Source organism: Engraulis encrasicolus, chromosome 12, assembly GCF_034702125.1.
Source record: "Engraulis encrasicolus isolate BLACKSEA-1 chromosome 12, IST_EnEncr_1.0, whole genome shotgun sequence".
Lineage (NCBI taxonomy): Eukaryota > Metazoa > Chordata > Actinopteri > Clupeiformes > Engraulidae > Engraulis > Engraulis encrasicolus.
Window position 1 is genome coordinate 1,232,501 of NC_085868.1, and position 12,500 is coordinate 1,245,000.

At 45.0% G+C, this 12,500-nt stretch overlaps 1 protein-coding gene across 1 annotated transcript in view; it reads right to left on the bottom strand.

Annotated features, from left to right (window-relative positions):
- Positions 1-4,546: 4,546 nt before the first annotated feature.
- Positions 4,547-12,500, bottom strand: part of adm2a (adrenomedullin 2a) — an 18,544-nt gene continuing 10,590 nt past the window's right edge. The window contains exon 3 of the mRNA XM_063211452.1: positions 4,547-6,435. Within this exon, the coding sequence (XP_063067522.1) occupies positions 5,973-6,435 (463 nt within the window). The 3' untranslated portion in view covers positions 4,547-5,972. The remainder of the gene's footprint in view (positions 6,436-12,500) is intronic.

Consider the following 12,500-nt stretch of genomic DNA (forward strand, 5'->3'; position numbering starts at 1 on the left):
GTGGCTGTGTGTGTGTGTGTGTGTGTGTGTGTGTGTGTGTGTGTGTGTGTGTGTGTGTGTGTGTGTGTGTGTGTGTGTGTGTGTGTGTGTGTGTGTGTGTGTGTGTGTGGTGATACATTAACTCCCACCAGGTATGGCCTGATTCAAGAGAGTGGGCAAAGACCGTGTACGTGCCTGTATGTGTGTGGGGGCATATGCTACATGCTACATCTGACCGATGTGTGGACGTGACAGGAAGAAGAAAAGACTTCAAGTGTGTGTGTGTGTGTGTGTGTGTGTGTGTGTGTGCGTGTGTGTGTGTGTGTGTGTGTGTGTGTGTGTGTGTGTGTGTGTGTGTGAAAGTGTTTGTGACCTGGAAAAAATGTGGCTGAGCGACTGGTTGTGTTTGCCAGGGTGACTGGGCAAATACCGAGAGTGGGTGAGAGTGTGTGACTAGAATTCTCCCCGCTGCCAGCCGGGAACTGTACCCAACATCCTTCTAAACACACACACACACACACACGCACGCACGCACGCACACACACACACAGTAACACACAAAGTAACACACAAAGTAACACACCAGGCAGTGATAACTTTTGATTCATGAAATCTACCTGGCAATGGTTACAGTATTTCTGTTTAAATTTAAAATTACAAACACAACTCGTAAACTTGCATGCAAACACAGTGTTGATTTCATTATGCCTCTGTGAGAATAAAATAGCTTTTTAAGGATTCATATAAGTTGGCCTACTGGGTTGTACTTTCTGAAGGAATAGCTAGCTACATGCCGTTGCAGTTTATGTTTATGGAAGGCTTCACTGCTAACAATAAAAGTGTTTTGAAACTTTAAGTTATTAAAAGAATTAGCTAGAGTGTAATTTTTCATTTGTGGAAGGTTATGTCTCTAGTAACGCTAGCAAAGTGTGCAAGCAGGGCATAATACACATTCAAATTTCTTTATTGGAGGATCGTTTTCGAGAGGGTCCTCATACATATGTGATACATTGAAAATACTCCTAGCTTGGAGTGCATGCAACTAGGGCTGGGCAATATGACGATATATATCGTTATCGTGATATAAAAGTGTATATCGTGACCTTTCTCCTATATCGTTTATATCGTGATAGTAATTTTATCAATTTTATACAATTGAATATCATTTAATTGCATTTCATGTTGTCACAATACACACTATAAGTTCATGTAACTGTAAAAATAAGAATAAAAAGATCCATTTTAAAGAAAGGTTGTTTTGCGACATGAAAAAATAAAGAGCAAATAAAGACAATAACTGAAAACATATGTAATTGTGCTATATTGTGATATATATCGTTATCGTGATATAAAGTAATCCATATTGTGATATTGTTTTTTTTCCATATCGCCCAGCCCTACATGCAACACAGGGTACTCTTATAATTATAGAGGGCTATGGTGTTAATAGGAGAGGTAGCAGAGAGGACACTGTCTACGGGAGAAACGGACAACGCAACCTTAAGTTGAAGCTGTGTCGGCATACAAGATGCCGCCTGTGCAGCCTTAAGATTTTACAACGCCTTTTAGAACTACACATTCTTCCTGCACTAGAAGGCTAGGTCTTGATGTTATGAAATTACACTATGTTACGATCCCTTCCAATGTAATATTTTCTAGGACTGTTATTACTGTCTTTGTGTGTGTGTGTGTCTGTGCATGTGCGTGCACTTTTTCACATGAACCCTGGATAATTGGTGCCATACGATAGCCTCAAGAGCTGGTGTGTGAATGTGGGAATGCATATGTGTATTTGCTTTGAGTCAACTTCATTGTTGTGATATTGCGCTATATTTACATGTTATATTGTACTGTATCATGTAATATACAACTAGGAGTCATCCTACTGAAATAAACCACTGGATCCCGACATTCTCACTACAATGAGTAGTCTTTATTTGGAAAACCACAGAACAGTGTGACAGTGACACTACCGACAGGCCTGGACGTTACACAAAGGCCACCTCCTGTCACCCCGCTCCTCAAAGGCAGCGAGGGGGACACAGGAGACGAAGAAGGCGATAAATAAGGAGTCTTTGGTGACAAATATATAGAATATACAAACATAACTTAAAGATAAATACATTCACTTAAATACTCATAGGAATAATAACGATAATGACGAATGATATTCACAAAGAGAGTGCACAAGCACTGGTTTGAACACCCAAATTTCCCCAAAATAGGGTGGACCTCTACAGATTTTTATATATACTTATTTTTCTTAACACATTTATACATTGCCTTGTCAAACCAACAAACACAACTCAAGTTTTAACAGCATTCATGTGGATTCAGTCACATCCTCAAACGATGGTGTTACTCAACAGCCATCTCTCCACATTTAAAGTGCATCTACTGGGTGTTCATTAGTCATCTCATAAAGACACCACTTGACCTTACATTTTAGTTAGAAAATAGGTGTATAAACCTATATAAAACCTCCTGCTCTCTCATAGGCACGTACACATGCCCAAGCACACACAAACTCGCACATACACACATTCACATGGTATCGAGCATGACTGCGTCACTTGAGACGCAAATAATCCTACATACATGTGGCTAATGGGAGCAAGCGGGTTGGAGGTGTGTCTTTCCTGACAAACAGGGAGACCAGGGACTCTAATATGACAAAGGTCCCACGCATAAGCTGCCTGATTTTCCTAGGCAGCAATGGTACACACACACACACACACACATAAACACTTCTAACACACACACACACACACACACACACACACACACACACACACACACACACACACACATCTGCAGTCACATGGGGCGGGCGCTTCTTCGGGGCACAGATCCACCAGGTTTCTCAGCGTTTCAACAAAAGCCTTTTAATCAGCAGACTCACGAGACAATGATTACGATCCATTACAGCCACAGAAGAACCTTGTGTCTTTTCAGAAGGAGAGAGCGATGGAGAGAAAGAGAGAGAGAGATCATCCTCTCCCGAATGTCACGGAAGGTCACAGGTTACCGACGGCAACCCAGACCCTGTGTCCCTGAAGACAGGACGTCCTCGAACAACCCCTCTTCAAACCCACAGCTCCCACACTTCATTCCCCCTCTCCTTCCCTCCCCTCCTCTGTTTTTTGGACCACCACCAAGGATGGGTCCCACACTCATCAACCCGCGAATTAGAAATCGGATTACAGCAACTTAAAGATTAACATTGACCAGATAAAGATAGAGCGAGAGAGCAAGAAGAGAGAGAGAAAAATGAGAATGAAGCAAGAAAGAGCAAACAAAGAGAGTATTTACGGCATGATGTAGATCACCACAAAAATATCTAAACAATAAAAAATAAGATTAAATAAATGATTCTAAAATCATATGTCAAGTATAACCAGATAATTTTGGTGATTTGCTATTTCAATCATCTCTTATGTTATTTGAGTTTCTTTTGTGGTTAGATGGACTGCTGTTTAGAAGTGCTGTGGGAATAGGCCTTTGACCTTCTGAGCGCGGTCATGGAATGGGCTGAAAATCAGGCCTAATTACCCGTGTTTTTCTGCCTTTCTATTTTCCCTCTCACCTCAAATCAACACTGGGTATTTCGAAAACCCGGTATTACAAGAACAGTTACGTATTCGCAAAAAAGTAGAGCTAGGCAGAGAATATAGTAATTAGCCTCTGGCCTGGATTCACACTTTTACAGTACATGACAGGGTGGGGGAAGGAATCGAGGAAGTCTGAGGGAAACAAAAGTAAATAAATAAATAAATAAACAAACAAATGACCCATTTTTGAGTGGAGAAAATGGGTGTATAGGTGGACGGACTGGAGGAAGCGAAGGGTGGTGGGGCTGGTTTAGGCGAGTTGCGACAAACTGTTTTAATCTGGGGATGAAAGCACAGTGGCTAATACTGTACACAATATATTAGGGGGATTGGAAGTGGGGGTTGGTAGAGATGGGGTTTGAGGGGGTGAAGGGTCAGCCCCTACAGAGGCCTAGTAAAAGGGCTTTGTAGATGACTGAACTAAGGTGTCTGAAACAGCGCAAGTGGAGACGCAATAGTATTTTTAGCCACACGCATCCACCCACGCTTTCAGACGTGCCCATTACAATCCAGATTTATTTTTTTCAAAGGGGAGGGAAACTCTGGGAATAACCAGAGTGCAGCACGTATGGAATGGAATGCCGCCTACGAATTTAAAACTTGGCTCCTCGTCGCCTGAAATTTTGGTCAGACTATGATCTTTATTTTTGCAATAAAACGGCCACATTGGAACTAAATGTGTAACCAAACATTTGTAAAGGCTCCGGACAGAAGTGGAGCAAACAGTGGAGCCTTGGAATAAATATAATTGCTCTGCATTACAGAGGACTTGCTCTCTGTACCACAACATCATTAAAATAACTTAAAAAGAGTCATACGGACCTACACAGTGGCCAGTGTGTGTGTGTGTGTGTGTGTGTGTGTGTGTGTGTGTGTGTGTGTGTGTGTGTGTGTGTGTGTGTGTGTGTGTGTGTGTGTGTGTGTGTGTGTGTGTGTGTGTGTGTGTGTATGTGTGTGTGTGTGTGTATTTGTGAGTTCCATATGAATGACTGCTTGTACTGAAGTCATGAATTGTGAGGCTCTGGTTTTTAGTCCCCATAATGTACCTAATGTGAGTGTGTGTGATAACAATTAGGTCCCCATTATCAACAAATGTGAGTGCACATTACACACATTTAGGGTGGGTGGGCTGGTGGAATATACTCATCAAACCCATGGAATACTGTGCTCTTAAGACAAAAGCACTGACTGCTAAATAAAATAAATAAAATATCATAACATGAAAATAAATAAAACCACTGAGAATACTCTGCTCTTGGTACAGTAGCAATGACTGCCAAATTGAAAAAAAAGAAAAGAAATGCTGATTGGCTGACTATAAAGCCACAGTCCACTCTTGGTGTATCTTTTCTTTTAGTTAGGAAGGAAGAAGGGATGGAGAGATGGAAGGATGATTTTGGCCAGTGGATGAGTGTATGAGCTGTGTGGCCCCGCTGGGTGGCCCGCTGCTGAACAGGCTCCTGTGCAAGGCCGAGTAGGTGTTGAGCAGCCTGGGAGAGGTGAACGAGTTCAGGGAGCATTTCAGTAACCAAGTCCAGTCCAGTCCAGTCCAGCTTCCATCTCTCCACCACAACCAAAACCTTGAATCCTATGTTACCCCTATCTACCACACCCTCAACCTTCCACGACTCTCGTCCACAGACCTCCACCCCTCCAGTCCAACACATCCTTCCACTCCACTCCACTCCTCCACTCCACAACATCACTCCACCAATCCAGCCAGGCTCCAGATGAAAGAGCCATCCATGGGACCAGTCAAGGGGAAACCGACAGGCATCTGAGGCCACGGGAGGCCTCTGGATGGGACGATGGCCCATCAGCAGCATCACAAGGTTCAGTCCAGCACAGGGGGTGATGCAGGGAGGTTAAGAAGCCTTTAGGCTCATGTTAACAGGATTAGTGTGGCAGTTCAGATGCACCCCTGTGGCCTGGGAAGTGTCGGTGGGTTTGTTTTGATGTGTGTATGGGGGTGTGTGTGTGTGTGTGGCTGAATAGCGGGCATTGATTCATGCTGTTAATGTCGAGTCTAGTCTTGGCAAGTCACTTATCGGTCATTGATGGAAAGTAAGACCGTAGCAGCCATCCTAAAGGCAGTGGAGACCCCACAGAGAAACTGATGGGGGCTTTGCTTTGGGGGATGGGGGGATTAAACTGTGGACTACATCAGCCTCTAAGGCGAAAGGCTTTTAAATGCAATACGAAATAGATTAAAGCAAAAAACAAAACAAAACAAAACAAAAACAAACAAAAAAGCAACAACGCCAACTATAGATAAAGAATTATCAAAGAGAGTTTGGATGTCATGGTCTTATAGTAAGCAAGTGTCGAAGGTAGGCTAGCGAGCATTGTCGCTTGTGTTGCCGGTAGGGTAACCATGGCAACTCATCCGTAGCTGTGCGGGCTGCGGGGGTTGATGGGTGACGAGTCGTCTCGGCCCATCTGGCCATTCAGCTGGTAGAGGCGGTGGCTGAGGTTTTGCACCTGGCACGTGCCCAGAACGCACCCGACCCGCATCAGCTGTGGGTGGCCGTGGAGGTGTGGGTGGTGACCCCGCGACCCCCCGTTGACTTGACGACGACCCCTCCGCTTGGGCTCCATGATGTCGGTGTCAGCGATGGGGGACGGTAAGTTGTCGGTGACCGCGACTACCCCGGTTTCGGTGAGAGGCGCACCTTTGACCAGGAGCACCCTCCAGAGAGAAGCAGGGCTCAGTGTGGGATGGACAGAGTCAGCATCATGGACGCCATCGGAGGAAGGAGCAGAGGAGGAGGAAGATGGAGCATCCTCCTCCCGGACCTTGGTCCCTTCCAGCTGCTGTGAAGGTCTGCCCAGGAGGATATCCAAACTAAAGAGAAACAAAAGAGAGGAGGAAAACATGAGTATGAGTTTATTCAGGAGTAACTATCAATGTCCTGATGCTTACAATTACCTTCCTGATAGTTTATGCGCTGCATCAGATGATAAAATTACGTAAACATGAAATTGAAACAGAAAATGATGAAAAACCAATGACATTATTTGGACCATCGCACCTCTACTCTCCAACCAAAGTGTCATTACATCATTACAATCAACAGTCACCTGTAGCCCATTTCTCATGAGAGAGTCTATCTCTACCCTCTATCTATGTCACCTTTATTGCCATGTATCATCTGAACAAGACTGAACTCTGTCTCTGTATGAAATCCACCATACTTCCCCTGATGTGTGTTTGGGCCAACGCCCTGCTACTGTACCTGCCTACAGTCACGTCTGCATCATCTGTTTTCCTGCCAGGGACAGATTACTGCACGTGCCTACTGAGCCCAGGCCTAGGGCCCCAAAATTCAAGGGGGCCCTGAAGCTCTACCCTCTGTACTTGCATTTTCATATTGCGTTAAAATCTTTTATGTTTTCACTTGTCGGTTTCCCTACCTAAAGAATAATCTTTAGGTTTTCCCCTCCAGCCTCCATTTGTTTTTTTTAGCGTTTAGCACAGCTCAGTAAAGCATACCCTATAAAATCCTGCCACTGTATGTCTGCACTGCCAACAGATCAAGACCCACACAAAGCGACGGGCCAAACCGCAGCCAAATCAGCAGCTTTGGCTACGCTACGGCATTCCAAGATGATTGGAAGCTATGACGATGGGAGGCAGTGATGGTGAACAATGGGCATCTCGAAAAAGCAGCACATCAACAACTAGGGGACCCAAACAAACAAGGCCGATGCTGGAGTCTGTGAGTTCCTCAGAGCATGTGAGCCGTGAAACCACCAGCCATGACAGAAAAAGAGGAAAGAACTAAAGAAAAAAAATGAAGACAGGTTGACATAAATAAACAAAGAAACAAACAGAGAGGGGAAAAAGAAAGGGGGAAATCCAAAACAGAAGCTTTTCTTTGTTGGGCATTGGAAGGTTGTGCTGCATTCCAAAGTTCTGTTGTACATTTGAAATATCCAAGAGTGTGCGTGTCTTTGTGTGTGTGTGTGTGTGTGTGTGTGTGTGTGTGTGTGTGTGTGTGTGTGTGTGTGTGTGTGTGTGTGTGTGTGTGTGTGTGTGTGTGTGTGTGTGTATGTGTGTTTGTGTGTGTGTGTGCACATGTAATGTGTGTGTATTTTTGTTTGTCCCACTGTATACTTAAGACATTTTCCCATCATCCCCATTTAGAACATTAGCAGTTACGATATCAGTCCAATCCAGAGTGTTGTACACAGACATAGTACTATCACCATTGGCCATTTCCTGCTGAAGACCGTAAACAACCAGATTATTTTGTTTTTATGATGGCACCCTTGCTGTTCCCGGTACAAGGGGAAGGGGGGAGTAGGGGTGGGAGCAATAAAAGCAAACACAGGGGCCTTTAGTCTCCCCGGAATACTTATGCGTTCTTTAAAAGGGTACACGCTGATAGAGAGACACAGGGGAATCAGCAAACACTCTTTGTCCGTCCGGTCTTCTAAATGCACTGTACCACAGCCCGACACCATCTGTTCTTGTTTAAACAGTGTCAGATGCAGTGTTGTGGAGAGAGAGAGAGAGAGATAGAGAGAGAGAGAGAGAGTGTGTGTGTGTGTGTGTGTAGGCTTCAACTTGACTGCACCGGTGCACTTGAACCCAGGTGTGTGTGAGTGTGTGTGAGTGTATGTGAAAGGAAGGGCTATGGAAAATGATGTGTGTGTATGTGTGTGTACACACCTTCAATGTCCTTCAATGTTTCGGGACTGGGGTCACTTATCTCGATTTTGCTAAATCAAAGCATGGCACCATCTGCATGGACGATTCAACCTGCAAGCTCGGTAATATTTCCACATCCCCAGCGTAAAGCACCTGCCCCTTTCCTGCCCTCTCTCTGCACCCTTCAGGATATGGATCAGCGGATGCATGAAATATATGCGCCGAGGTCAGAGCTAATAATTGTTAACCAGGAAGGGAGGCAGAATGAGCTGCGTGGATCAGGTCTGCCAAAGACCTCCATCCTATACACGTGCCGCTGTCACCAAAGTAGGGACAGATTAAAAAGCTCCTGTTTGTTCTGGTCAATTGTTTGTTATTGTTTGTTTGTTCCAAATTATGGAATTATTGTCTGCTTTTTAGATCCAGAGTAAATCCTGAGGACAATAATGCCTCACGCTAACACTAAATGCTAGGCAAGAGGAGGGTGGAGGGTTGATGTGCGGCCCGTTACTCTGTGTGTGTGTGTGTGTGCGTGTGTGCGTGTGTGCGTGTGTGTGTGTGTGTGTGTGTGTGTGTGTGTGTGTGTGTGTGTGTGTGTGTGTGTGTGTGTGTGTGTGTGTTTGAGGTTGTGGGGTGTATAGACACAGTCCACTGGGGATGGAGAATGGGGTGAAGGACATAATAAGGGGGTTCCAAACTGGCCCTGGAGATGACTGGCTCCCAAAAGGGCCTCTGCTCTTCCATTACCATTCCCTCTCTTATTTCCCTCCCAATTCACATGTGCATTTCTGGCATGGCTGTAAGTATGCAATAATGGCCAAGCATGAGAAAATATAATGTAAATATAATAATAGGATATAGATACCTCTCTCTCTCTCTCTCTCTCTCTCTCTCTCTCTCTCTCTCTCTCTCTCTCTCTCTCTCTCACAGCCTTGCAGTCTCTGTCTCTGAGTCCTGAGCCCCGAGTTGGTTTGTGAGAAATGACAGGGTTCCTCTCCAACCCAAGGAGCCAGAGGAACTGCATGATTTGGTTTTAACGCTGAGTCTTGAATCTCGGTTCCTCCGCACACCCAATGCTTGGACTCTTTACTCTCTCTGTGGGTCCTTGTAAACACGGGTTAGTCTTCAACACAATAAGATGCTGGTGGTTAGATGTAATTGCTAAAGCTCACTATGATTTCTGATACGATTAATCATCAACTAGCATCACCCAATGGCGTCACCATGCAGCTACACTATGTATGCATGTGCATGTAGGGTGTACTCTACGGTATGTGCGTGCGTACATGCATGCTCCTCTCCATATTATTTGGATTACATGTATACATCTTTGTTTACATCTTTGTACAAACACAAACCCAGGGAGGCAGATGACAGAGTAAGAGAAAAAGGAGAGAAGTATACTGAAAAAAATAGACGTATAGGACAGAGAATGAAAGCATAAGAATGGGCATGAGCAAAAAATGGAGACAATGGAGAGGAAAATTAGAAAATGAGAAAGAGAGCGAGAGAGACTAAGAGAGAGAGAGAGAGAGAGAGCATCCTGCCAGAATGAATCAGGGCCTCTGCTCAGGCCTGTACATATGACCTTTCTCTCAGAGAGTGAGTGGGCGAGGATTGGAAAGGTGATATAGCTCCTTAGTGTGTGTGTGCCTGCGTGAAAGTAGTGTATGTGTGTCTGGCTGTGTGTTTGGGCACGTGTAAGTTTCAGTTAGTGTGTGTGTGTGTGTGTGTGTGTGTGTGTGTGTGTGTGTGTGTGTGTGTGTGTGTGTGTGTGTGTGTGTGTGTGTGTGTGTGTGTGTGTGTGTGTGTGTGTGTGTGTGTGTGTGTGTGTGTCTGTGCGTGTGCAATGCAATTATGTGACTTGTCGCAACTCACAATCAGCTCGGAAATGTTGGGTTTACAGCTTCACGCTTTCTAGCGGTCCAAAACCAAAATCCAATGTGCGTATACTTTGGAGGCATGACGCGTCGACAAAGCGAAGTTAAGTTTTGAATCAATAATGGAGGGGAGGACAGGAAGGAAGAGAGGAGTGTGAGAGGAGGAGAGGGGTGCTAAGAGTTTAATTTATAATTCTCTGAAAAGAAGGTGAAGGGAGGTAGAAGGGTTCGGGGGTGGAATGGGGTCGGGTGAGGGATAGTTGGAATCTTCCATGGTTTGAGGAGCAATGGAGAGCTACACACACACACACACACACACACACACACACACACACACACACACACACACACACACACACACACACACACACACACACACACACACACACACACATACACACACACACAGCAGGACACGATCCGTCTTGGGCTCTGAGTGGCATATACAATTACTCTCACACTCCAAGAGTGCACTCAAGTGCTTACACACTACTGCACACACACATGTACGCACATCAGACACACACATGCAAGCATGTGCATGTCACACCTCTTTCATTCACCCACCAGATTCTGAAGGACTCTATCTCTCTCTCTCTCTGCCCCCCCCTCTCTCTCCCTCTCTCTTTCACACACATACACACACACACACACACACACACACACACACACACACACACACACACACACACACACACACACACACACACACACACACACACACACAACTACACACACACACACACAGCTAAGTGAAGGGGAGTGAAGCTGGACTTTGTGTTGCGAGAACTTTAATCTCCATCAGCGGAACATATCGGCCTGTTAGAGCTGGCTCACCTCTCCTCTCTCAAGTGTGTGTGTGTGTGTGTGTGTGTGTGTGTGTGTGTGTGTGTGTGTGTGTGTGTGTGTGTGTGTGTGTGTGTGTGTGTGTGTGTGTGTGTGTGTGTGTGTGTGTGTGTGTGTGTGTTGGCAGATGGCCACTTCAACCCTGTGATGTCTTAAGAGAGCTGTTTCACCTACGCCAAATTTTACACAAGCAGTGTGTGTGTGTGTGTGTGTGTGTGTGTGTGTGTGTGTGTGTGTGTGTGTGTGTGTGTGTGTGTGTGTGTGTGTGTGTGTGTGTGTGTGTGTGTGTGTGTGTGTGAGAGAGAGAGAGGGGGGGGGAGATCTGTGCTGTCCTTAAAACACGTCAGCCACGTTTTCCCTTGCCCTAAATGGGAAATGGAGGATGGAAAATGGAAGTTAAGTGCATCAATGAACCAGTGGCCAACAATAGTAATAAAATGATCATAAAACAAAGTTATATCATTATTGTTCTGAAGATAATGTAAATAGAACCTGACATTGCTCTTGTCTTTAGCAATGCCAGAAGTACTAAAAGGAACGTAGCAAGAGCCAAGGATAAGACCAGACAGAAGGTTCCCAACAGAGTCTGTAAATTGACCCAAAAGAGTTCAGAAAAGCATGATCAAAATTACGATTATTTTTCATCATATTGTGGTTCCTTCCAAAAAAAGCTCCTGAAGTTTAAAGGAGAGCTCCCAAAGCCAGCATGGTTTTAAAGGGATACAGTATGTTGACAAATCAGAGAACTCTGACTGTACATGTACACTAGAAACACGGAGCCAAGGTCGTTGAAGAAGTTTCGCCACAAACACGCTGTATTTGCTTAGTACATGATATTAGCATGTCTGATTAAGCATAGGCTAACAAATAATGTCTCTGGCTTGGTTCAGCCTGGGGCATTCAAGGATATGACCGTTCCGATTGTTTTTGGCCGAATCACGTCATAGCTCATTACCATAATGTGAACTTTTAATCTTTGACTTTTAATTGCTGAAATTTGGTCTGGTCGCCCAATTTGCTTCTCCCCTGGCGAATTCGCTTTAGTTGCTCAATTCCCTGACCCATAGAGAAACAATGACTTCCATCCCCCTGGTTGCTTTTGGTGTACATGCACAGTACTTTATCCTGAGTTGGCCCCGCAGAGACAGCCCTCCTCTATTGGTCGATGTCTCCACCAATCATAGCCCTCTGCTATGCCCGCTGTTTCACCTGCCCCCTTTCCCCTCATCACCTGTCCTCAGAGTGGAAAACGCAGCCCTGGATGAGGTGTGTGTGTGTGTGTGTGTGTGTGTGTGTGTGTGTGTGTGTGTGTGTGTGTGTGTGTGTGTGTGTGTGTGTGTGTGTGTGTGTGTGTGTGTGTGTTTGGTCTTCATCTTTCATCAATCTACCTGAGATTATTGGGGGATCGCAAGGACATAATCCAGTTGTGCAACTCACGCTGTGTATGCAGCTGAGGGAAGATCAAAGGCTTTTAACGCGTCTAATTCAATTGTCTGACGTTCTGTTCAAGATTAAAGTCTCACTTGCGTT